The following is a 24,962-nucleotide window of genomic DNA, read 5'->3' as shown; positions in this document are numbered from 1 at the left end:
TCATTCACTTTCCTCCGTGCGAGGAGCCAAGCGCTGCCCTGTCAAAATAAAAGCCTCTCTCTCTCTCTCTCGCCGCCGCCGCTCCGCCACCGCCTCCTCCCCAGCCCCGCTTTTCTCCGCCGGCCTCCCAGCGGCCTGCCGGGGACGAGCACCGAGCCGGGAGGAGCCGCAGCAGCACGGCCGAACCTCGACGGGGCCCGGCTCGGCCCGGCGGAGCCCCCCCCGGGAAGGCTCCGGCCTCGGCTCCCCCCGAGGGGGTGCGCGCAAAGCGGCCCCGGGGCAGCTTCCCCCCGCCTCGGGGCACGGAGCTCGCCAAAGGGCCCCCAAAGGGGTGAATTCTGCGGGAGGGGGCTCGGCCCGGCACCCCCTGGATGAGCATTGCTCTGTGTGAACCACAGCACGGGTATGGAAAGGGAGAGGGGCACCGCGCAGGACGGGGGTCCCCTTGTGCCAAATGGCACTCACGCTGTAGGGACGCACAAAAACACGTCCAGACTGAGCTGGGCACTGCTGGCACCGTGGCAGAGCCAGCTCACACCACGCAGGGTGACCATCAAAGCAGCAGCAGAGTGACTGCTGCCAGGGTTTCAGGGTTTATGGAGACCTCCAGGCTGGAGCCGCCGCCAGCAGCTGCCAGAACACCCTCATCCAGGCTGTGAGCAGCAAGGGAAGAGAGCGCCTGGCAGCCGGCACTCGGGTTGGAGCTGCTTGTTAGCCCCTAAGTGGAGGGGGCTGTCTCCCTCCAAGCGACTGTCCGGCCGTGTGTGTGCCTGGGCTAACAGCAAGGTTCCACGCGCAGTTGTCTCGTGGCAGTACCAGTACCTGTGGGTCTCTGTTCTGCCCCAATTCCAGCAGTGAACACATCCCAGGCTGCCCTACAACAGCATCAGGACCTCTCTCAGCCCCCATCTCTCTGTTCCTCAGGCTTGGTTTACTCTGAGCCCGCTCTGGTCCACCGGGACACTTTAGATGAACCCCCTCAAGCCTCATATTTAAGTTGTGCTGCCACCCCGCGTGCCCTGCTCTCAAACTGCTGAACCAGGGACATCTCACACCCGAAACCCTCCCTGCTGCCATTCCCAGACCCTACACACAAGACACACTAAACGCACACAGCACTGAGGATCGGCAGCAAATCGCTGCCTTTACCAGCAGTTCTCAACACCTTAACCACCCTGCACAGACAGGTACATTGGGGTGGAGGGGACAGGAGCAGGAAGAAGCGGAGGAGACTCGAGGAGGACACAGCTGGCTCGCTGCCTGCCTGTGCTCTTCGCCTGCAAGCCGTAGCAGTGCGCACACAGCCGGCTATTAAGGCAGCCCACCCGCTTCTGGCCGATGCCAGCAGCATCCTAACCAGGATGTCACCTTCCTGCAGCGCGCTCAGCGCTCGGGGGTGGGCTGGGAAGAGAAGAGAAGAGAGGGCTGCAGGCGGGGACCGCTTGGCAGCATCTTAAAGCGTTGCAGAGCTAAAGGGGATCCAGGGACAAGCAATCCATCTCAGCTGATGGGAAGCAGCAGCAGCAGCGGCCCTAATTGAAAATGAAAATCCACCTTTTTTTTCCCCCCCTCCTGCTCCGGCTGCACGCACACCAGCGGCCGCAGCCAGAGCCGCCTCGGAATGACACAGCAAGAAACCACCTCCGGGCCCGTACAGGAGCCTCACCCCGACCCCACAGCCCCGACACCGAGGGGCCCGAGCTGCTCGGGGACCTCCCGGTGCCCATCGGAGCGGAGCCGAGCCCCGGGGAGGTCCCGGGGGGCGCGGCGGGGGCCGGGGGCGCACGGGGACGCGGCGGCGGCGCCCCCTGGCGAGGTGCGGGGCGGCGGGAGCGAGCTCGGGGGACTGCAGCATGGGCACGAAGTGCAGACCCCACAAATCCCCCCACAGGGCATATATGGTTCAAGGCAGTGCCCTGCCGCTGCGCTCTGTCACGCAGCAAGCAGGCAGCCCCACTCGTTCCCTCCATCTCAGCCTGGCACAGCAGGGCAGGGGATGGGGGGAGTCACCCACTCGCCGCCTCTCCCCTTCCCCTCGGCCTCCCATGCCCCCTGCTCACTCCAGGAGCTACCTGGTCCATCAGCACGTTTGTGAGCCCACAGTTGAGCAGCCCAGCCTGGCTGTTACCTGCCCTTTTCTTTACCCCAAAGGAGATTTTTCTCCCCATATGTTCTTTACTAGCAAATCAGTGCTAATGGGAAGTGCTGGCTTGACAGCTCGGACACAAGGGAGCCCCTCATCACCAAGGGAGAACCTGTGCTGGGCATTTCAACAAGTGAGCTAATCCTTCCCTCTTTCTTGCAGGTCAATTCACTCTTCAATGGCAGAAGGTGTTGTACAACGAGCAAAACGCACACGAAGATGGAACTCCCTCAGCTCTCACGCTGGTGTAGTCACAGTTTGGCCCAGGTCAGCCCATGCTGCTTTCTGAAGAAACTCGAGCAGCAACCCTGGGACGTGCGTGGTGTGCTGTGGGGTAATTTGCTCAGGCAAGGAGCTTGAGCCACACCAGCTGGGAAAACAGAGCTCAAGGTGGTGCACAGAAGACGCCGGGCTCCAGGGTCACAGCCTTGTCCTGGTGCAGTTTCACGGAGGATGCTTGGAGTAGAGGGAACCCGGGTCCCGAGGATCTGGAACTTGTTCATTCCTCTCACCTCTCCAAAACACCATCCCCGAGCTCAGGCCGTCACGAGACCCCTGTGGGCAAGGCCCTCATTACACTTATGAATATTATTAATTAGGCCCAATTAACTACACTGGAGTTGATGTGCTTCACAGTTAGCTGGAGCTGCCTCTCTGTGAGCCGTTTCCCCAGTGGCTCACTCCAGACTCAGATCGACCCCAGCAGAGCCTTTGGTGCTGGGGGAACACAGACAACCTGGGATGGAGCAAGCAAGTCTGGGGCTGGTGGCACCACAAGGTGTTACTCAGGAAAATGGGGAAAAAGCCAGCCCAGCAGAGGCCCCAGGTCTGTGCCTGAAAGGATCAGGACCCTCCAGCTTGGCTTGTCACAGTGCAGCTCACACACCGTCTTCTTGCAAAGACTTAAACTCCTGATGCAATTCGGGATCACAAAGGTGCTACAGCTCCAGATGTATGTTTTGCCATCACTACGATATCAGATGCACTCCTAAAACCCACCTTTCCAGGCATGGCATTGCTCTCCAAGCCTTCTCCCATGCACAGGGGATGAGCCCAACTCCCAGTGCAGCAGCCTGCTCTGGGGTGGCCTCTGCTACGCGCTGTAACCATGTAAAGGGCACCTCCAGCATCACAGACCTGTGCCAAGTGCCAGGAGACAGGCTGCTTGGAAGCGAGCTCATCAGCAGCCTCATGCAACTGCCAGCAGCACGGCAGGACACGGGATAAGGGGTTCCTAAACTACTTGGGCCAGGGCTGCAGTGTTTTCCTTGTGCAGACATTTGCTTGGCTGTTTCCTGTCTCATCACACTGCTGCTGTCCTGAGCGGGCTCTGCTCGGTGGCACGCGAAGCAGAAGCTCGGGGTTACCGGCACCGAAGCCAGGAGGGAACCAGCCAGCCGGGGTGGGAGCTGCCTCTCTCACCTCATGCAGAGCCACGAAAGCTGCAGCCCAGGAGGCAGCCCGCACAGCTGCAGCGGCTGACAGCAGGACAGACTCCAGCCTGCTGTCAGGAGAAGCGAACGCCAGGCAGCGAGGGAGCAAGGGGTTAACCCATTTAGCAAGGCCACCGGTGCGATAAAGGCAGCAATCAGCACAGGCAGCGCCTCCCACTGCCACCCAGGGCCCCGGGGCTGGCTGGGGAGCTGGGAAGGTGGCAGGGAACGGGGTGGGTGGGGAGGACTCTTATCCTGATACTGCTCCTTCCTTCCAAGTGAGGGTTTGGAAAAACTGAGCAGGCAGGGTTGGCTCTGAAATCACAGCGCCTCAGTGACACAAAGCCAGCCAGATCCCCCCTCCGACCCACGGCAAGGCAGGCAGCTGGGTGGGCCGGGCGAGCCCCCAGCCCAAAGGGTGCCCCGTGGCCCCCCGAGAGCCAGGCAGGGAGCAGCAGCAGCCGGGGGGGGGACCCCAAAAGCCTTGGAGGGAGGAATGCAGCCCCCCCCCCCCTGCAGCAGCCAGATTTCCCTGTGACATTCCTGGCTGGCTGCGCAGGCAGCAGCAGGCCCTGCGCAGGATTTCGGGTCTGCACAGGCAGCGCTCACGTTCCTGGGCTCCCCTCCGCGTACCCCAGTGTCTCGTCAGAGGCATCGTGCACCCCACGGTGGTGCCAGGGCAGGCAGATGTGCTTGCTGCATGCCCAAATGTGTGTGGCCACGGGCAGCAGGCACACAGAGGCCAGCTCCCAAAGCTGCAGATAAGGGGGAAGAGCAGGTGCTGCTGCTGCAGTTTTGCAGTGCAGGAGACCTAGGAAAGGAGCAACCCCTCCCTTTGGTTATTTACTCAGTCTCTTCATCCTCGGAGGAGCCCTGGGAGCTCGGTCGGTCACTGCAGGCACTCGAGCCCTTTGTCAGCAAATCCTGGAGCACGGAGCAGGTGGGTTCAGAGTGAGGCCAGAAGCCCGATGCAAATTCTGTTTCACTCAGTGTTTCAACTACTATTTGGGGTGGCTCAAAATCACTCTGTAAACGGAGCCGTAACAGAAGTCACCGTTTTTTTGCCTTGTGCCATCTGCAAATCCCAATACACCTTGGTACGTGCAACACCTGAGCCACACAAATCCCTAGCAGAGGGAAAAGCCTCTCCCGCAGCATCTCACAGGCATCTGTGAACCAGGTGAGTTGTACAGACAGGCAGTGAAGGTGATGGGTACACAAGGCCAGCAGAGCCAGACTCACCTGCCACACCTCCGCTTGGTCAGACCCGGCTGTCCTGGGTGCTCCCAAGAGGGGGACTGCGAGTAAAGCCATGAGCCCTCCCCTTGGAGCTCTCTTCCTTCAGCTTTCACTCACCCCTTGGAGCATCTGGGGCATGGATGAGCAAACACACACACACACACACACACGCAGCCCTGGTGGTACTTCCCTGGCACAGGTCCGAGCCACCAGGACTCTCTGGGACTTGGGACTAGCAAGAGGTCCTCCTGCCAGCTGCTTTTCTCCCCGCTTGCCTCTCTTACTCCAGACTTCCCCATCTCCTTCCATGCTCCCCTACAACACCCTGCTGATGCAGGGGCACTACCAAACCCCAGATGATGCAGAGCGAGGCAATCCTGGAGGGATGTTGCCTCTCCTAACACCCCTCTCAGCATCTTTTCATGACAGTGGCAGAGGGGAGGGAGGGAGAGAGGGGAAGCACCAGCACCCCAGATGCAGACAGGAGGAGAAAAACCTGGTACAGCCCCGTGCTACGGCTTCTTCCACGCCTGCTCCCAGCTTTTAAGGAAGAGGAGATGGGGAGGGGACGGGAAGGGGACCCCCGGTTGTCGCTGCCCCGGGCCCCGCCGGGCGCCGGTACCGCGGGGGAGGCTCGGAGCGGGCGGGCGGCGCCGCCTGGCGGCCGCGGGGCTCGGAGCCGAGCAGGGACCCCCCCCGCAGCCCCCTCCCCATCGGTCCTGCACGAAAGTGCAAAGAAAAAAAAAATAATAAAAAAAAAAAAAATAAAAACCTGCAGCCTCTGACAGCGAGATGCAGAGGCTCGGAGCTGGCAGTGGCACGGTCAGAATCAGCCCCCCCTGCACAGACAGCCCCTGTTTAGGGTCTCCTTGCAGGTATTTGTGCAGCATCAGCAGCGAGAACCCAGCACCAGGATGCTGTCCCCGAGGGAAGGCAAGGCAGAGGTTTGCAGGAGAGCTGTGTCTGGCAGAGGTAGCCCACCAAACACGGGCTGGCCTGGCACGAAGAGGCTGGAGGTGTTGTGGGGAGCCTCAAGCAGACTCGTTGCTCATCCCGCTGCACAGTGACAGAAGGCAAACCCTAAAAACAGGCTTGAGGACCCTCTCTGCATTGCATCCCTGTTTTCTCCTCATTCCAAGGCAATCCCCCTGTTCACACAAGCCTGCTGCGTTTGGCAGCAGCGAGGGGCATCGCACGGTGACACGAGGACCAGGCGAGCCAACAAGTGCTGGTTGGTGCCGATGTGTCTCAGCTGCTTGAGACTTTCTGTGTGTGCTCCCAAACTGCCAGGCCACAGCACAACCTTCCTGAACAACGCAAAAGGGTGACAGCACAAGAGCCTGGAGCATCGTCTCCTCCCTTACCTTCTTGCACCCATACAGCGGTCCCTTGGCTGAGCAGGCAGATGTGTGGACAAGAGGTGTCCACGACCCCTTTCATAGCCACAGGACACAGAAAAGACCAAGCTAAAGACCACACAAACATAATTGCTTCCCACAGTCCCTAAAGGTCTTGCCCTATTTCCCCATTCCTACTTCTGGCTGCTGCCTTCACCCCAGTTATCAGAACCCTTGCAAGCTTCCCCACCCTCTGACTGCCACAGCCTCACGTCCAAGGTGGAAAAGGGGAAAAGGGAAAAAGGAGTTTTTCCAGAAGCCAATGAAATGCAACTGTGAACATAGTTCCCATGGTAACAGCAGGATCCAGAGGAAGAAAAGGGAATGCAAATCAGATTTTCAAGGGGATGAGCAGGGAGGGATGAACCGCTTGCATCCACCAGCCCAACCAGGCCACTCAAATACCACCTGCGCCCTGTGTCTGACAGGTACCACGTTTCCTCCTCCCCTCCATGCTTGCCCAGGGAGCTCTGCGTACAGCAGGGTCCTCTCGTGAGGAGAGAGGGTTCCCACTGCACAACGGGGCTCACGGAAGGCCTCTGAGGGAGTCTGGATGCCCTCGCTGCCAGTCCTTGCTCCCAGCACAGAGCCTTCCCTCTGTAATTCATTCTGTACGTTACTTTCACTGACTGACATATTAAATGAGGAGGTGGCTCAAAAATGCCCCGAATGTAAACATCACGGAGATGTAATTCCCAAGGTTCAAGATTTATTCTCTTCTACCCGCGGGGGAAACAGAATACTTCTCCGTGACATCCTAGCAAGGACGCTCACCTTGCAGAACAAATACAATGAAATCGAGGAAGCTTACAAGAAAGCCAGAGAAGCAGAGTAACTCACACGAGACGGACCCAAACCTATCCATCAAGGGCACCAGGGCCTGAGCACTCCAGCAGGATTCCCAGGTTTGGGAGCCCTCTTCCCAGCTTCACAAAGGACTGCTTCATCCCTGCTGCTCTCTGCATCTTATTCTCCCGTGACTGCTCATTGTACTCTGCTCCTGTTGGTGCTTCCCTGCACGGAAGGGGTTAATGCTGAAAAGCACCTCCCGGGGTTTTTCTACTTCTTTTCTGCTGTTTTACTTCCTCAAAGACGCAGAGATCAGCTGCCTGGATCTGGCTTGACCTCACAGCAGAGCCCACAGCCACCCTCTCTGCAGCACAGATTGCCGGGGTGTGAAGGGGGCAGGGGAGGGGAGGGCCGTGCAGATCTGCTGTGCCGGAGCCTGTTTTGAGAAAGCCATGAATATTTCATGACAGGGAGAGGGGATGCTTCAGCAGCATCACACAGAGGTGGATTTGTGCTGTGCCATCGGGGACACAAAAAGGACGGTGCCCTTCCCTCCAGACTGACCCCAAACCGGCACTCTGATCCCACAGAAACACACGGAGAAGCCCACCTAGGGCAAAATAACCTCATCGGTCCACGTTTGCTCTGAAACTCCAGCAGGACAAAGAGCCACAGGTGGTGCAGCTCCTGCAGAAAGCTGCTGTTACCTACCTGGCAGAGGAATCTGTGCACTGGTGAGACCTGAGGATGTGGAAGAGGAGCAGCCCCATCAGTCCCGATGTCGGCAGACTGCCCTGGCCCCGCAGCACGAGGTGCAGCTGGAGAGCTGAAGACAATGATCACTTGTACCTGCAGCCCAGAGTTCTCTACAAATGCAGAGAAAAGGAAGCAGCTTTTCCCTCCTGCCACGTTAGCCATAGCTTGTCAACTTCCAGCATCATCCACAGCACCCAAAGGCTCTGGGTTCACCATTAAAGCGAGTCAGATCAGCTCTGCCCAGACTAGACAGTGGTAAAGCAGGGAACACATCACATAGCCAGCCTCTGGTGTGATCACCAAGTATTTGTGGGGTGGACAGTGTGCTCCTGGACATTTCATTGAGTCTTCTGCCCTCTCGTCAACAGCTGTTGGTGCTCAAACACCATAAGAAGATGGGAAAGAAGGGCAGCCCCCTGAAACCCTCAGTTTTCAGGAGGAATGTGAAAACGGCCTTTTTCCAAGGACATTTTGCTCTTTCCACCTTGGGGTTATATCACTACAGTAAGCTCCCAGCAGGTTGGAGGGAGCTGTGTTGGTCTCCAGGCTGTCTACAGAATTTGCCCAGGTTGTGACATGCTCCAAGGCTGCAGAGGCGAGCTGAAGGATGAAGTGCAAAGTTGCTTGGTCCCTACCGAAGTTCTGCAAGGAAAAAACTACCTGTTAAAGCAAGCCAGCCAGAGACTGGGAGGGAAATGACAACACACACCTGGAACCACGCAACTAACCTAAGGGAGACGATCTACTGGTCCTGGTAGCATGGTCTAACAGCACCATTTATTGTGAGGGTATTAAGAAAGGAGATTCCACTCAGCAATCCTGAGTGGAAGGATGAGCAGCAGCAGTCCTGGTGCACGTCCCTGGAAATCCAGCCCTTCAGGAGGAAGGAACACGATTCCTAGCAGAGGGAGCCTGTGAAGGACCACAGTTCTGGAATTGAATCGAGACAAAGCTGCTACACTTTTCTTGGACATGAGTCCGAGTGGGAGGTGTTTGGTACTGCCAATACATTTTTCCTCATACACAATTCTTCCACATGAGGTTGAACTGCTAAGCATTGACAGTGCATCTGTTAAGATTGGCTCTAGAAACTGAATGTTCTTGGGGAAAAAAAAAAAAAAAAAAGGAAACACACTGTGCTTGCCCTTCATCTTCCCAGCCATCCCGCTCGCAGTACCATGAAGAAAAGCCACGTGAAGCAGCCCACTTGCATACAAATGGCCTGAGAGCGGCAGTGTTTAAAGTGCTCCTCTGTGGGAAAGGTGCAGCGGGCTGACAAACAAGAAGTTCCCCGAGGATGAGGACGGTAACGCTCAGCTAAAGGGCAGCACAACGTGGACAGGCTTGTTTCTACTGACAGGACAAGGCTTCAAGGAAAGCTCCCAGATTCCTTGTTCCAGTGTTGTGACCAGCTCCTCCTCACAGCACCCAGCAGATGGCTGTGGGGTCACCATGAACTACCAGCCCTGGAAGACATCCCTGCACAGAGGGGAAGGTGACGGTCCTCCAGGGTCACAAAAAATTTTCCTTCAAAGGAAGAAAAAAAAAAAACAACAGAAAGGCCAATGTAACCCCCTCACTTGACTCCCTTTAATTGGTAACCATCTGGTTTTAAGAACTGTCAACCAGCACAGAGCATTTGGCAAGGTTCCTCAGCTGCTGCTCTCCTAACTTCAGTTCTTCTTGAGAATCCTTTATGCCCCAAGAAGCCAAAAGAAAAGCAAAAGGGAAAGCATGCAAGTGAAACTGAAGAGCAAAGGCAGTGTAATCTAGCAGACCGGGCAAGATATTCCTGAGTTCTGACGTGGAAGCAGAATGAACCACGAACAGCGCTGGCCTCTCAACAGCCAGGAAACCTATTGCTGAGCCACCCACAGCGGAGGAACTGCAAGACCCCAAGTCCCATATTTCAAACAAGCTGCTAGAAACCACTTGACACGTCCCAGAAGTCAGGCTGTCTGATCCAGCATCCTGGCCAAATTCCAACTGAAGCAATTCCCCTCGTATCTTTCTAATTCCCCTCCTTTACTTCAGCTTCTTCCTCGTCCAAACCACTGTGCGACTGCGCTGGGTGCCACCCCAGGACAGCAGCCGTCCACCAGGATGGACGAGGATTGCCTGGCTAAAACAAGTTTGTGGTTGACGAGAGCTGCAACACTTGATTGAGTCTGCCCTGATTCTGTCCTGAGGCCACGTTTTGTGACAGTGCTGGGAGCTGTCGAGCAGAAGAGGGCTGTTCTCCACTGAGGAGACTGCAGGTGCAGGAGGAGCATTTCACAGAGCTTGCAGACAGAGCAAAGCGCCGTGCTAATCGCTCCGCTCTGCAAGCTCCCGGCCTGCCTTGCCAGCCAAGTCACAGAAGTTCAAGTTAGCAGGCACGCTCTGCCAGTGTGAGGCTTTTCACTCTTTTCAGGGAATCAGCCGCACTGGTAGTAAAGCACAGTGACAGGAGCTGGGCTGCAGCACTTCTGCAAGCACGGCTTGCCTCATTAACATTCAGCACATGGCTCAAGCAGCTTTTAGATTACTCCTTCCTGACTCTGGGACCTCATGCGTGAGTCACACGCTTGCACATTTGCTTCTCCTGATCCCTGCAAGCCCCCAGCACATGGCAAACTCTGCTCTGAACAGTTCCTTTGATTTCCGCATGCACACAACCTTTGTCTCGCTTTTGCTAAGCGGCAGAGTCCTCCCCTGCCCCCTGAACAGCATCGTGCTCACCTGGCTCACCACCTCCCTTTCTCACCGAGGCATTCAGATCTTGCTATACCCTCTCGTAAGCAGGTACGCTGCTTCGCACTATGCCAACGAGGCTCAGCTGGTTCATAGACCTGTACAGTAACAAAAAAGGAAAAAACTTTCCAACAAATCTCCACTGCTTTTCTAGTGGCTGGAGCTTTGAGGCTACCACTTCAGCAAATCACAAAGTGTCCCTTTCTCAGGAGTAAGTGGTAACAGAAATTCTTCAGTATCCAGCCAGGTGAGAGCAGGCGAGGAGCTAACACAATTTACTCAGCCACAGACCTTGCAGTCAGACTTCAGGAGAGCTGGAAAACAAAAAAGCTCAGGCAACTTGCCTAAAGATAAGTCACACTGGTAGCTGCACCACTCTTCTCACAAGTCCCAGAATCTCAGCCTGCTGCAGTCTGTTATGTGGGGACACTGAGTCCTGCACGACATCGATCTTGGATTAGCAAATTCAAAATCAGAATCTGCTCTCAGACTGATTGTTGTGTCCGAACATTCAAAATTCACCAATCGGTAGCTGACATCCAGTTACAGAGGTTTCAGGAAATAAAATTTCCTGAAAAAATCTATCATGAAAAAGTTTATTCTCATATTTAAGTCAGACGTGACATCAGGCTCCTGGGATAGGCACAATAACGTGAGGGCAGCATCGGGGCTATCACAAGGCAAAGAAGATACCTGAAGGACTCAAAGGATAGCCCTGACAGAGCCCACAGGACACGGACTGCGCTACCCAGACACACAGCCAAGCACATCAAGCATAACTTGACCAGAGAAAAGACCCCAGAGCTCCCAGGAGAGTTCCGTGCATGGGCAGCCACCAGCACAGCCAGTTCCTCTGCTGCTCGCAGAAACCCGTATTCCTCCTCAAGCTCAAGTGACGCAAGAAAACCAAGGATTTGGCTGAGCAACAGACCACCGACAACTGCAGCAGGAGGGAGACAATGTCCCTTTAAATGTTACTAAAGTGTTGTCAATGGATCTGCCATGGTAGAAGAGTTAATCCCCCCCCAGCCCCTCTCAGCCACCGTGATGGGATAATTAGATGCGAGGGCTCAGCACAGATGATGCTCCAGTCGCTTAGCAACTAATGGTTTCCGTGGAAACGGCAAAGCGCAGCCTTCGGAGCAGTAAGTGAGCAGTGCAGCAGGGCAGGGAGAGATGCCTTCAGCTCCTGCACTGATCCTCTCCTCCAGAAGCACTCCGAGGCCTTGAGGTATTAGTGGAATGCGAAGGGGGTGCCTTAAAGATACAACATCCCTGTTCCAAGCTGCGGCAAGAAGAAAAGGATTTTATTGTTATTTTTTTTTAGATGAAACTTCCAGTGGCACGGCCTCATGATCTCACCGACTCTCTCTCCACTAGCAAGAAGGAGGCTGAATCGCACAGAACCGCCTTTTGCAAAGGCTTGTGCCCTAACGCTCTGGTTGGATGCTGCTGTAAGAAACCAGATACGACTCCAGCATCAGGCCTCACGTGCTGGGGTTGAGAGGTGAGGACACACACTGCTGGCTTCAGCTTCTTGGTGCTGTCTGGTAAGAAGCCATGTACAGGCATCCAGTTTAGCCCTGAACCTATAGGCAAAAAAAGCTTTCCTATTAATTCTGCAGCTTTGTAATGCACACAAAGTTGTCACTGGCTATAAAACCTGAGGAGCGTCACTGGATGAACAGAAATCAGATTTATTAACCTTAGTTATATGCCCAAGTCTGTCACAGAATGGCTTGGATTGGAGGGGACCTTACAGATCCACCCAGTCTGTACTCGTGTCTGGGACTGCCCCAACCCTTGCACTTGGCCTTGTTGAACCTCATCACGTTCATGAGGGCCAACTTCAGCCTGTCCAAGTCCCTTTGGATGGAGGGACACCGCTCATCAGCAGCCTCCACCTTGGCACAGAGCTGCGGCTGCTTCCTTCGCCGTGACACACTCCCACTGCTTTATTACTGATCCCTGCGCAGCCACCATCCCACGGCTTCCAAGCACAACAGCCGTGACCTGAATCTCTCCTAAACTAAACGCTGCACACGCTGGCCGCGCAGCTGTGGTGTTTTAAGCTCAAAATGGAGGCCGGGCCACCCCGCCACCCGCCTCAGCTCCCGCCGGGGTAGGCCCGGGGCGCGGCCTCCGCCATGTTGGGGCCGGGCGGCGGCGGGCAGCGCCCCCTGGCGGCGGAGGCGGCCCCCGGGCGGGCGGCCGGGCCCTGCCCGCTCCCTGTCAGGCAGGGATCAAAGCAGAGCTGGTTTTAGGAGAAAAGCAGGAGCTTCTGGTTAAACTGTGTGGTGTAAAGAATCGGCAGCCCTAGGTTTATGTGCTACAGGTTGATTCTGTCAGTCTGATCGTGATCTGTCTCCCCGGCAAAGGCAGGCATGGTGAGATGGAGCTGAAGGGTCCTGATGCCTTGACCACAAATTGGGACCATCAGATAAATTGGCCATTTATACAAACCAGTGGGATTGCGATTCAGCACAATAAGGGCCAAAACCAAACCAAGGCTCTGAACCAGCACCAGGTGAATCCCCTTAATGCTCCCAAAATATCCGAGCATACTCCCGGCTGTCCTCCCGCAGACATGCTCTTCCCAGGGATGATTTCTGAAAGCAGTAAAAAGAACTGTTTCCTGTAGTTTTCACAGACAAATTCCTCCTTAAAGGAGTCTTCTTTTTTCCCACATTACAGCCTCACGCATTGCCTTCCTCGCTTTTAAAAGGCCATGCCTGGCTGAAGGGCGAGCAGGTCAAGATACTTTATCACTGTGCAGGGCTTAGCTACTTCAGAACTTTTTTTTACTCCAAAAATACTTAGGTTGTTCTAAGTTTGTTAATATAACCACATCCACTAACACTAATGCAAGTTTACTGAAGTACCAAAGGTTATGTGGGTAGGTGAGACATTAATTGAGAGTGTATACAGATAATCATGGGCTTCATGAATTACTACACCTCAGCTGATGCACGCTAAACACCATGCATACGCTGTGTGAGAGTTTCATTTCAAACAGAAAGGGGAAAGCAACTTTGTGGTACAACAGGTCAAGTGATAGGTAGTAAATTATTAAACTATAGTAGTCGGATTGTTTGCAACATATCCCAAGTCAAACATCAGGCTCCGGTTTCAGGAAGGGGAAAGAGATTTTGATTGGGGCGGTCTCAAGCTTTTTAGGAGGAAACCAAACCACCAAGCACATCTTGTTTATACCTCAAGGATCTGACAGGAAGCACGTCTGCCTTAAGGACTGAGCTCTTCACAGAAAGGTAGAAAAAAGTTTTTGCAACTGTATTCTTTCACACCTACCAAAAGCAAAGCCATACTGGCTTGGTATTTAGGAAATACCTAATAAAAACTACACAAAACTTACTGCAGCATAGACTTTCAGGCCTGTTTTTTTTGAAGAGGCAAAGCCAAGCATGCGACATCCTCTCTACCCTTTGAATGTTACCTTTACAAGAAAACCTGGTTTGGCGTTTGACTTATTTTTCAACAGCTTGCCTCAAAAGATAATAGTGACAGTAAACAGCACAGGAACACTTGGCCCAAAGCAATCCTGCAGCTGGGAAAAGCATCTTACCCATTTTTTTTTAATTACCTACAAAAAAATAATAAAAAAAAAAAACACACACACTTGAAGCCAAACCTGTGATGAAAGGTTCAGAGAATGAATTTTTAAGCTGAGATTCTCCCAGCATCATGATGCCAATGTTATGGTGCAACCTTTTTCAGCAATTGCCAAAACCAGCCTCTTTCTGCCACCCTGCAGACTGACAGCTTGTCCCTTAACAAGTCTACAGCTATGAGCATAATCTGTATGCTTCTACAAAATGGTCAACATGCGTACTGCATCTGAAATCTAATTTCCTGCTGATACAGGAAATATGTTAATTTCCTGCTGATACCTCCCCCCCCCCCAGCTTTAGTAAAATGTAAGACACTAAAGCCCCCTTTAGGGCTTTAGTAAAATATAAGAACAGAAAACAGAGGAGCCTAGGAGGTGCTACCTCTTTTACTCTCAATCAGCTTGCTTACTCCACTAATATTAACTATTTAGTCATTGGAAGGGTCTTCAATAGGTATTTGGAAGTGTGAAACAGAAACGAGCCCTTCACTCACCCATGTGATACCCTTTAAAAAAAAAAAAATCACTCAGCATGCAGAGCACTTCACGCTAGTAGAATTCTTTGTGCCGCTCTCAGAGATCTGACTGCACGTAGCATCTGAAGATTGCTTTGCAATAAAATGTACTTGAATTCTCAGAATAAGTCATTCTGGGAAAGCCTGCATTTAAAAAATGGCCTTGAAGACTGGGGTATGGCAGAACTCCAACTTGCCATCACTAAGGATCAGTTTCTCTAAGGTAAAGGTCGCACAGGGACTGATTGGCTAACTTTCTTTTAAAAAGATTTGTCTCCAAAACTCAGGTGAAAATCTAATCTATAATTTACAATTTATGAGATTTTATAAGTTAATAAAAAGACCATTTTATTTCAGTTCATGTTTAAAATGCAACGTTAGAAATTTCTTTTTGTGATTACGTTCAAAGTGTGCATCTCTCCTATTTTCTCCTGTTCTTACCAGCATCTCCCTTCAGAACCCAGTGTCTTCCCTTTAGCTGCCATCCGCGAGTCCTTATGCCCATAGCTAAGTCCCACTCTCCTGAAGCCCAAAGGAAGGAGAGAAATCTTGGTGTGCACAATGCAGGCCCTGGTCAGCCATTAAGCCAAAATTAGTATTTTTCCCATCCAAATTCTGTGCATTGCACACCCTGGGAGAGAGAAGGATCTAAATCCTACTAACTCACCACATTGTTTCTGGACGTACAGCCTCAACCAGCTACTGAGCTCTCGCATGCTAAACTGGCAAGCTGACCCCTGTGGCATTACCCACAGAGGCTGGTGATATTTTTAGGGCATGGTATGGGAAAGGGGCTTTTATTTTGCTAAGCAGAGAGGCTGTGTCTAGACTGGAATTTTTCTAATCTTCAAGTCTGTCCCTCTCTCAAGGACAATGGTATAATTTCATAGCTGTGCCTGCTGATATACTTCCCTCCCAATACTACCTTTTGGGTAGATAAACTTGGGAAAGGAGTGCTGCTGAAGGGAGTAATTTACACTCTTCCAGCTTGTCTCACTGAAAAGTAAAATATCAGAGCTGAGCACGGTTGTTTGGTCTAGCTGCAGTGGTGTGAGAACTCACAGCCATGCATGCTGTATGCAAACAATAAGAAAAAAAAAAAAACAAAACACACCACTGCTGAGAGAGAGAAGGCAACTGGCAACCTTCGCCTTGGAATCTGCATTCTGTTAAAGCTTCACCAGGCTGCTTCTGGACAGCCGGGTCTAGCAATGGTCAGGCAGCACCACTGGAGCGACACTTTTCCTTCTCCTTAGGACCTGATGTTCAGCCTCACCTGGGGCTGTGGGTAAACCCCAGCCTGGGTTTGCCCTGGCATGGACTGAGCTGGATCCAACAGTCCAGTAGCCTTGATCACTGCTGCCACAGGGACTTCCCCAAACGCATCTGGGGACTATTCTAATCCAGACCGTCCTGGGGAGGATGTGCTGATGTCCTTCAGCAAGACTTAAAAGGAATGTAAAGGGACTACTTAGGAAGTCCTAACTACCAGACCTGCTTAGCAATCCTGTAGGAAAACCGAGCTGCTTCAGCAGTTCTGTAAGCAGCTGCCTCCTGCTACAGCAAGGGTCACTCGACGCCCAGAATCTGATGGCCAGAATGAGAGCACACAGTGCAGGAATAGAGGCTGAAATTTGCTTCATGGGTAGAACAAGGACAGCATAGCTATTAGCTCAGTGAGGTTATTTTTTCTATCACCCACTGAAGACCAGGCCTCTTGGCTGAGACCAGAAGAAACAAATTAATTCAGGAAAGCACAGCACCTCCACTAGCAACGGGGCTGAGATCTGCCCAGCTTCCTATACAGTTCACCACACCTAGCTCCCCCCAAAACAAAACCAGCCATCTCTATTCCTCATTCCACCAAGGGCTAATATACCCATATCCTTTTTGCTCTTCCTCTCCCCAGCTTACAGAGAACGAAGGTGACTCATGTGCAGGCATCCCGTTTCCTCAGAAGATGCAGAATGGCAGCACGATTGTCCACGATACTGGACAATCAGATACCCCCACAAGCAGGTTGAGTCAGGAGACCACCAAGGAAGCATTCTTAAATGAACTTAACATAGCTAGAGAAGCCAGGCTAAATGAAAACAGAGTCCCTCGTTATGCTTAGCAATACAATACCTGCCAAATTAACATGGATTGGGGCTGACTGAGGCTCTAGTATCAGTGCCTGAGAGCTCAGGATGCTCCAAATAACTATAACAAATTCCTCTTTGTGTCTTCTGCAGAACTCACGGAACCTGTGTTTGGTCCCCGATTCCTTGTGGCTCCCTGCTTCTGGAACCTGTGCTAGCCCCTGCTTTCAAACCAAGCTACCGGGAGGGGGCAGAGGCACGGCCACAGCCACCGAGGAGCCGCTCGGGGAGCCGCTGCCGGGGCAGCCCGGCGGCACGAGGCGGCAGCAGCGAGCGCCTTTCGTTAACCGCAGCGGCTCCCCGCCCTCCTCTCCTCCTCCTCCTCTTCCTCCCGTCCCCGCCATGGCGGTGCATTACTGCTCGCTGTGCCGCCGCACCTCCTTCACCGGCCGCCGCCACCTCTACAGCACCGGGCACCGGCGGCGGCTGCGGGAGGCGCTGGAGAAGCTGCAGGAGGAGGTGGGCGCGGGGCTGGGGTGGGTGCGGGACCCTCCCGGTCCCCTTCTCGGTGCCCTCCTCACCCTGCTCCCGTCCCGTAGGTGGCGGCGGCGCTGGAGGTGCTGCGGGACGCGGTCGTGGTGCGGGAGGAGGCGGCGGAGCACGAGAGGAAGGTTTGGTGCCCCTGCTGCGGCCACGCCGTGCCCCGGGACTGGCGGCGAGGGGGGCTGGTGGTGCCGCAAGCCGGGCTCCTGCAGCACCTCGCCGGGTAGGGACCGGGAACGGGGCTGGGAGGGCAGCGGGGGGGTACTGGGGGCAGCCCCGCTGATGGCAGCCCCGCAGCCCCGAGCACCGTCGGGAGACAGCGCGGTTCCTGCGGGAGAACCGGGCGGAGGCGGCGCTGCGGGAGCGCCTGGTGCTGTCGGAGGAGGACCGCGGGCGCTTGGCGGTGGTGCTCGCAGAGGCTCTGGGCAACTACGAGGAGCAAGAGGAGGAGCGCATCCAGCAGGTTTGGGGGTCAGGAGGGCGGTGGGACACCCCCTACCTTGCTGTCCTCTCTGCCACCACCTTCTTATCATCACAGCGCTGCTCTCTCTGCAGATAGCGGCCAGCATCCGGGAGGCAGAGCGCAGGCAGCGGGACACGGTGCGGGCTGCCCTCCAGGTTGGTGCTGAGCCACTGCTTTGTGTGGGACCTGCTGCCTCCAGCTCTGTCACAGCCCCCCTGAGGTAAGGATGTGATGGTGTGGGCAGCTGGCTGCAGCCAGGACTGCCCTCCCTTGTAGCTTTCAGGGATTAACATTCCTTAAAATCTAAACTATAGCAAGCAGCACATGCACAGAGAGTATTATCTCATCAACAAATTGGTACATAAGCAGTGACAGCCACAAGAAGCAAGCACAGTAACTTCTAAACACCTAATGTTCTCATACACCAAGAACACTCCTTTTTTTTCTTACTGGGAGGGTCCCGAACATGCACACAGTGTTATTTCTGACTCACCTCTCTTTGTGGCTCCTCTGTTGTAGGGATTCCTCTCACAACACCGAGCAGCCTGGTCCAAGCAGCATGCAGACAGGACCCAACTTAAACTGGATGGAGTCAGGCCAGGCTTTGACCTTCATTGGCCACCAGGTGGGGGCTGTTATCACCTGATTTTGGTAACCGGTGTGATTTAAACAGCTGCAAGTTCCACTAGCATGGGTTACAAAGCAAAACAAGGGGTTGCAGTTGCCCCAGTGAATCTCTGTTGCTGAAAAAGGCAACTTTGCAGTCAGGCAAGCGACTAGCTTGGAGTTTTAGTCAGCTAGCGTTAGCTTTGGTTTAAAAAAACATTCTTTAAAATACACTGTAAAAAAACAAACACTCCTTTAAAGACAATGGAGAAGAGTCTCCCTCTTTCTGCATCAGGACTTAGTACTGGAAGGGAAATTCTCAGGCACTTCTTGTGTACTGGAACACGCATGATGGGCAATCTTTGTTCAGAGATAATCTTGAAAGCATCAGTTTCTAATTAGTGCTTTGTGTTTCTCATGACAGGAAACAGAAGGGAAAGGAAATGTTCACACAGGTAAGTTGCCTGCTACTTGGCTCGTTTACTTACTGTCCTACTGAAAACTCTTGAGTTAGAAGTGTAACAGGGAAAACTTAAAGCAATTTTGGAACAGTTACAAGGTGACCAACAGGTGCTCACTTGCTAAAATACTGACATTCTAAAACAGGAGAAAACACTTCAGTGCTATCAAAACTCCGTTGGCACTGCAGAGCCTGTGCACTGCTGCTGTGCAGACTGCATGGTTTTAGGTGCGATCTGTCATGGCCTTAACCAAGGCAGGCCAGCTTCTTCTTCTTAAAAAATGAAAGAGAAGGACAAGCTGCAGGTACGGGGGAGAGGCGATACTCTTCTCTATCTCAAGCCAGGCACTTCAGGTATCTTCAGTAGTTCCATACATTTTCCCTGACTTCTAGGTGCAAAACCTCCCTGGCTGACAGAGGAAGACGAAGGGGATGGAAGTGAAAAGCAAATTGGACCTTCATATGAGGAATTTCTAAGGCAAAGTGAGCAGCTTGCACACATTTGTTAATTTTGAATTAATTCTGCACTAAAGAACCAGAAGGATTTTTAAAAACTATCTGATTAAATTCTTTTAGAGGATAAGCAGAAATTGAAGAAGCTCCCAGCAGACCGCGTTGGTGCCAATTTTGACCATGCCTCTCAGACAGGAGACAGCTGGCTCCCTTCCTTTGGTCGGGTGTGGAACCACGGCAGGAGGTGGCAGTCCAGGTAAGTTTCGGGGTAGCATGGACTGATGCTGTGCTGTGGGTGAGCAGCTTCCTTCTTCTCATGGAGCAGCTTTTGTGACAGTGAGTGTGCAGAGAAAACTTTTCCATGCAAAGGAAGGAATTCCTTCACATAGCACTCAATCCAGAGAAAAATACACACGCTAAGGTCTCGGTCTTGTCAAGGCCAGCTACCTTTCCAGCCTTGCATACCTGTGCTTTTACACATACCTGTTGCACTGGCACTTTTAATTCAATACACTGGACATCTGCGTCAACTAGCTGAAGACTACTGGGAACCACAGTTCACTGAAATAACTGGAAAATTGAGGGAGCTTCTGTTCTAAAGTATCAGGCATAGCACTGTCTTACTTGATAGATGAGGGAGCTTTCGTTATCTCTTTAAAGGCTGCTGCTTCCTGACATCTATGCTCTCTTTCAGGCATCAGTTTAGAGCTGAATCAGGGGAAAAGAAGAAGAAAAGGTGATGAGAAGAGGACCACAGAAGAAACCAAGCTCTGATCTTTGTGGAAAAGTAGGCTGTAGGTTGCTCTAGCATTGCCAGTGCCACGTTTGACATCCATCCAGATGCCTCCAGTCCCCTGGAAGGCGGCCTGGCCACAGGGTAACACTAGGAGCTGAGCACTGTTGCTGAAAGCTATGTTGCAAGGGGCTGGTGCAGCAGATCCAGTCCTGTAAAGGATGTGCTGTGCATCCTGGCGTTGATTTCTGAAGTCAGACTGCACAAAGACAGCCCTGCTGTAAGCTGTCAGTAAGCTCAGCTTACACAGCATACACTACACATAGCGTGACAGCTCTTTGAATAAACTAAGCTTTTGAGAAATTAAAAAAAAAATATATCCTGTTAGTAGACCAACTGAAATTCATTTTGGATACAGTGCTACTTCTCCTAGCAACTGCTGTCCTATGCTTGTTGTTTTCATTTCACTTTTTGTGACTTTAACATGTTACAGCTTTCAGAGAAAGAAAAAATCCACTTCTGCTTCACATCAAGGGCAACTGTAATTAGTCCTCAGTAGAAGAAAGGCTGCCTCAAAAACTTTCCCTATGGATAGTTATTCCTTCTAATTTAAAGAAAATACTTTTACTTTATGCAGCGTTCCTTACCTACACTTCCCCTGGCCTGACAAAGGCTGTTTCCTCGTAGAGAAACGTGGTCATGGCTTGTTAGAGGGAATTTAAGTAATTAAAACACTATGCTACCCCCTTTTTTATCTACAGTGCAAGAAATGGTTTTCAGTTTTCCTGAAATCGTATCACCTACAGCAGCCATAGATGTTAAATGTTCTTTCCATTTCCCCGCCATAAAAGAATTTTCATGGTAATTTGCAATGTGGTATAAACGAAAAAAGCTTGGCAAAACCTGGCTGGAACAGGAATTTAACTTGTGACCCGTCCCAGAATCCAACAGCAAGCACGCGTTAGTAATGAAAAATACACATTCTTGAGAAAGAAGCATGAAAAATTATTTTAATAATTTTATTGTATGCATCCACATAGGATGTATTGTTGAAGAGGTCGCTGGAAAACCTGCAAAGCAAGAAGTCCCAAATCAGACCACCAGTTCAAACCAGTTCAGTCCCAGTGTGCTCTGACAAAGGCAGCAGGCACCCACCTGCCCTAGAGCTCACAAAGACAGGAGAGCACACACCACCTTCCCCCGTGGTGGGCAACGTGGTCAAAACAGCAAATGGCTCTTTAATTCTGGAGAGCTGCTGTTTCCAGTAACACTACCCTAGAAGTGACTCGGAGTGCAAGCAACATCCTCTGAGCAGACTGGAGAAATGGCCAGCCCCGAGCACGCAGCTGCTTGTTGGCAGCTGACACAGTGAAACCCAGCACCTTAGCGGAGCCCCCGCTCTCACCTTCCTATGCATCCTCCCCCGCAGCAGGCGCATCTCCACCTTTTGTGTTTCTCGTGTAGATCACTTGGGCTCGGTGCTTGGACACCAGTTTGATCAAACCTGTGGAAGGAGCAGATGAGTGAGTGCACATCTCCGGGGGTATGCTGGGGATCTTGTGCTGCCCACTAAGTTAAAATCGCCCAGGGCCAAAAGATACACAATAGGAAATACTAGCAGGGTACCCAATACTTCACGTTAAAGGTACTTAAATACGTGATATTAACCCAGTAACCACAGGATCCATTAAAACACTAAAATTTGAATGCTAACAGCACTTTGTTACTAACACGCGTATGCAGGGCTTGTGTTCCAGCCCAGGAGCAGCTGCATCACGGCCCATCCCTCTGACATGACTTCCTCTGCACAGCCTTATTACTAATCACAGCAGAGTCTGCCCCTTACTTTGCCGCACCTTTGAAATACAAGCTGAGGCAGCAGCTTTTACAAACACATGCCAACTTGCATACTTCACGTGGAGCACAAAATCTTGTAGGAAGAAAAGAAAACAACTTCTAACTCAAGAAGCTCAGTGTTTTGTCGGGGTTTCGAGCGCTTACCTTTGCTGAGCAGTTCCTGGAGGGCGGCCCTAGCCAAAGAGCCCCGAATCTTCAGCCTTTCTGAGACAACCGCCGGCGTGATGAGCTTGTAATTGGGCACCTCTTTACACAGCTTGTCGTAGGTGGCCTTGTCGAACAGGACCAGGTTGTTCAGCTTGTCTCGCACCTTCCCTTTGGACCACTTCTACTCGGAGAGAAGAGACCCAAGCACTAAGCCATCTTCAAAGCAGTCACAAAGGGCTGAGCTTTGCGATGCTTTCATGATGAAACCCCCACACCGCAAAGCCCCCCCGGGACCCCCGCAGGAGGCCGGCAAGGCCCAGGTCCCCCCCCCCCCCCAGCCTTATGCTGCTCGCAGCCGCGTGAGGGGCCTGGAGGAGCTCCGGTGCGGCCCCATCACGGCCCCGCCGCACCCCTCAGGCTCTCACCTTCTTCTTGGCCTTGCCGCCGGACTTGTTGACGGGATCCTTGTCCTTTTTGGCGGACTTGCCCGCGTCCTTCTTCTTCTTATCATCCTTGGGCGGCTGCGGGAGGGAAGCGGAGGCGGGACGGTGAGCAGCGGGGTCACGACACCCCCTTAATTCCCTTTAATTCCCCCAAATTCCCCTCAATTCTCCCCAATTCTCCCCGATCCCCCCGCCGCGCTCACCATGCTGCTGCTGCTCCCAAGATGGCGGCGGCGAAAGGATGAGGCGAGGGGGGGGCGGGCGCGAGGCCGGGGCGGGAAGGGGCGGGGGCGACGTCACTTCCGGCGTCACTTCCGGCTCGGCGGCGGCGGCAGGGCGGCGCCATGGCGATCTTCAGCGTCTACGTGGTGAACAAGGCGGGCGGCCTCATCTACCAGCTGGACCACTACGTGCCGCGCAGCGACACCGAGAAGACCTTCAGCTACCCCCTCGACCTCGTCCTGCGCCCGCGAGACGAGAGGGTCGTCGTCGCCTTCGGGCAGCGAGACGGCATCCGAGGTAAGGGCCGGGCCTGAGGCACCGGGATGGGCCTGAGGGGGAGACCCGGGCCTGAGGGGGAGACCCGGGCCTGAGGCACCGAGCAGGGCCTGGGGGGGCCGAGGAGGGCTTCAGGGCACCGAGCTGGGCCTCAGGGGACTGAGCAGGGCCTCAGGGGACTAGGCCCGGCCTGAGGGGGCGACCCGGGCCTGAGGGGACCGAGCAGGGCCTGAGGGGCAACCTGGGCTTCAGGGAACTGAGCAGGGCCTGAGGGCACCGAGCAGGACATGAGGGGGTGACCCAGGCCTGGGGGCACCAAGCAGGGCCTCAGGGGGGCGACCCGGGTATGAGGGGACTGAGCAGGGCCTTAGGGGACCGAGCTGGGTCTCAGGGCATGGAGCAGGGCCTCGGGGGGTGACCCGAGCCTGAGGGGGCCGGGTCGGGTCTGAGGGCACCATGAGGGACCGGTCCGGTGCCTCTGACACCGCCCTCCCCGCAGTGGGTCACGCCGTGCTCGCTATCAATGGTGCCGAGGTCAACGGGCGCTTCACGGCCGACGGTAAGGACGTGCTGGAGTTCCTGAGCAACCCCGCCAACTACCCCGTGTCCATCCGCTTCGGCCGCCACCGGCTGTCCTCCAACGAGAAGCTGATGCTGGCCTCCATGTTCCACTCGTGAGCCGCCGGGGGACCGGGGGGCGCGGTGGGGAGGGTGGTGGTGCTGAGCGCCCTGTCCCCATCCCCGTCCCCCGCAGGTTGTTCGCCATCGGCTCGCAGCTCTCCCCCGAGGTGGGCAGCTCTGGCATCGAGATGCTGGAGACCGACACCTTCAAGCTGCACTGCTTCCAGACGCTGACAGGTACCGGTCTGCTGCTGCTGCTGCTCCGTGGGGCTGCCTCACAGCCCGACCTCACTCACACCGTTCCTTGTGCCTCCAGGGATCAAATTCGTAGTGCTGGCTGACCCCAGGCAAGCTGGGATCGACGCTCTTCTTCGCAAGATCTATGAGATTTACTCCGACTTCGCTCTGAAGAATCCTTTCTACTCCCTGGAGATGCCAATCAGGTAAGGAAGAAGCCCGCTTTTAATGACGCACCCTCTTCAAGTTCTGCCTGGGCAGGAACACGTGCTGACACGGGCTTTCACAAGCAAAGCAGACAGAGGGGACAGAAGGGGGAAAACAGGGCACGTGCTGCAGGTACGTGACACTGAGCTGCACTGTGTCCAGTGCTGTTCTTCTGGAGAAATGGGAGATGCTTTCCCTTGGTATAACCCTAACGTAGCGCCAGAACCTGTAGGAGAAGCTTTAACTTTATTTGACAACCAAGCCAAGGATTGACAGCAGTCAGGTGCTGGCTCTTGCCTGACAGAATCTCTCCTTGAAGGATGCCAAGCCAGTGCAGAGATGCTATCTGTCTTAGCTTGTTCCATAAGTAAAGGCTCCCCCCCCCTTTTCTTATTCTTTTGAATATTTCAGATGCGAGTTGTTTGATCAGAACTTGAAGCTTGCTTTGGAGGTAGCAGAGAAAGCTGGATCGTTTGGACCTGGATCGTAGAAAACGTGTTCCTGGTTGCCCAGATTCCTTTCTCTAAAGAGCGGGGCCTTCTTCTTCTCCCAGATCTCCCTCTTCCACAGCACAGACTGCATATTCCCAAACATGCTTCGTATCTGCCAAGATAACGTTCTGGCCCATTCACAAAATTTACCTTGAACAATTTATTACTACTGTTTACTTCTGGGCCACAGAACCTTCTCTTGCAGCTCCCCTACCCCTGAGTAAGAAAGATGTGGTGTAGGCTCTGTGGCCCTACTGCAGCCAATTGTTCCCTTTCATTTTGTATTTGTATATATGTATTTTTCCTGTATAGTTCTAACTTATGATTTTGCTAAGGGTTTCTGTGTAAAAGTAATAAACATTCCTTAGAGAGGTGGAGGGCTCCTGGTGTTCTGTTAAAGGGGCAGCTGGTGCCAGGACCACCTCACGAGGACAAACTGTTTCTGACGGTTCTGCTTTTGCCATTCTTCAGAAGACAAACAGAGCCCAT

At 53.5% G+C, this 24,962-nt stretch overlaps 3 protein-coding genes and 1 long non-coding RNA gene across 7 annotated transcripts; 2 read left to right on the top strand and 2 right to left on the bottom strand.

Annotated features, from left to right (window-relative positions):
* Nucleotides 1-3,367: 3,367 nt before the first annotated feature.
* Nucleotides 3,368-18,477, bottom strand: LOC137843772 (uncharacterized). 3 transcript variants are annotated; one of them, XR_011089665.1, is made up of 3 exons: nucleotides 18,214-18,353; nucleotides 7,713-8,399; nucleotides 3,368-4,602 (listed from the first exon to the last, which is right to left on the bottom strand). It is a non-coding gene; the product is annotated as an uncharacterized lncRNA (long non-coding RNA). The 3 variants fall into 3 exon arrangements; XR_011089664.1 differs by lacking the exon at nucleotides 3,368-4,602 and adding an exon at nucleotides 6,905-7,437; XR_011089663.1 differs by lacking the exon at nucleotides 3,368-4,602 and having other exon boundaries at nucleotides 6,905-8,399; nucleotides 18,214-18,477.
* CENATAC (centrosomal AT-AC splicing factor) lies at nucleotides 17,080-20,354 on the top strand. The gene is made up of 9 exons (XM_068659389.1): nucleotides 17,080-17,233; nucleotides 17,314-17,480; nucleotides 17,555-17,720; nucleotides 17,813-17,940; nucleotides 18,240-18,345; nucleotides 18,751-18,781; nucleotides 19,180-19,269; nucleotides 19,363-19,495; nucleotides 19,934-20,354. The coding sequence occupies exons 1-9, from the start codon at nucleotides 17,117-17,119 to the stop codon at nucleotides 19,977-19,979; spliced, it is 984 nt and encodes a 327-aa protein (XP_068515490.1). The 5' UTR covers nucleotides 17,080-17,116; the 3' UTR covers nucleotides 19,980-20,354.
* RPS25 (ribosomal protein S25) lies at nucleotides 18,787-22,689 on the bottom strand. Of its 2 annotated transcripts, none has more exons than XM_068659404.1 (5): nucleotides 22,623-22,689; nucleotides 22,402-22,497; nucleotides 21,974-22,157; nucleotides 21,378-21,476; nucleotides 18,787-19,947 (listed from the first exon to the last, which is right to left on the bottom strand). In XM_068659404.1, exons 1-4 carry the CDS (start codon nucleotides 22,623-22,625, stop codon nucleotides 21,382-21,384), a joined length of 378 nt encoding a protein of 125 aa, XP_068515505.1. In that variant the 5' UTR covers nucleotides 22,626-22,689; the 3' UTR covers nucleotides 18,787-19,947; nucleotides 21,378-21,381. The 2 variants fall into 2 exon arrangements, with proteins under 2 accessions (XP_068515505.1, XP_068515504.1); XM_068659403.1 differs by lacking the exon at nucleotides 18,787-19,947 and adding an exon at nucleotides 20,978-21,042.
* A 34-nt stretch (nucleotides 22,690-22,723) lies between these two features.
* On the top strand, nucleotides 22,724-24,845 carry TRAPPC4 (trafficking protein particle complex subunit 4). Its single transcript, XM_068659400.1, has 5 exons — nucleotides 22,724-22,938; nucleotides 23,417-23,591; nucleotides 23,672-23,775; nucleotides 23,855-23,981; nucleotides 24,394-24,845. Exons 1-5 carry the CDS (start codon nucleotides 22,764-22,766, stop codon nucleotides 24,470-24,472), a joined length of 660 nt encoding a protein of 219 aa, XP_068515501.1. The 5' UTR covers nucleotides 22,724-22,763; the 3' UTR covers nucleotides 24,473-24,845.
* Nucleotides 24,846-24,962: the final 117 nt, after the last annotated feature.

Source organism: Anas acuta, chromosome 23 (genome assembly GCF_963932015.1).
Source record: "Anas acuta chromosome 23, bAnaAcu1.1, whole genome shotgun sequence".
Lineage (NCBI taxonomy): Eukaryota > Metazoa > Chordata > Aves > Anseriformes > Anatidae > Anas > Anas acuta.
This window is presented reverse-complemented; position numbering and strand designations above follow the sequence as displayed.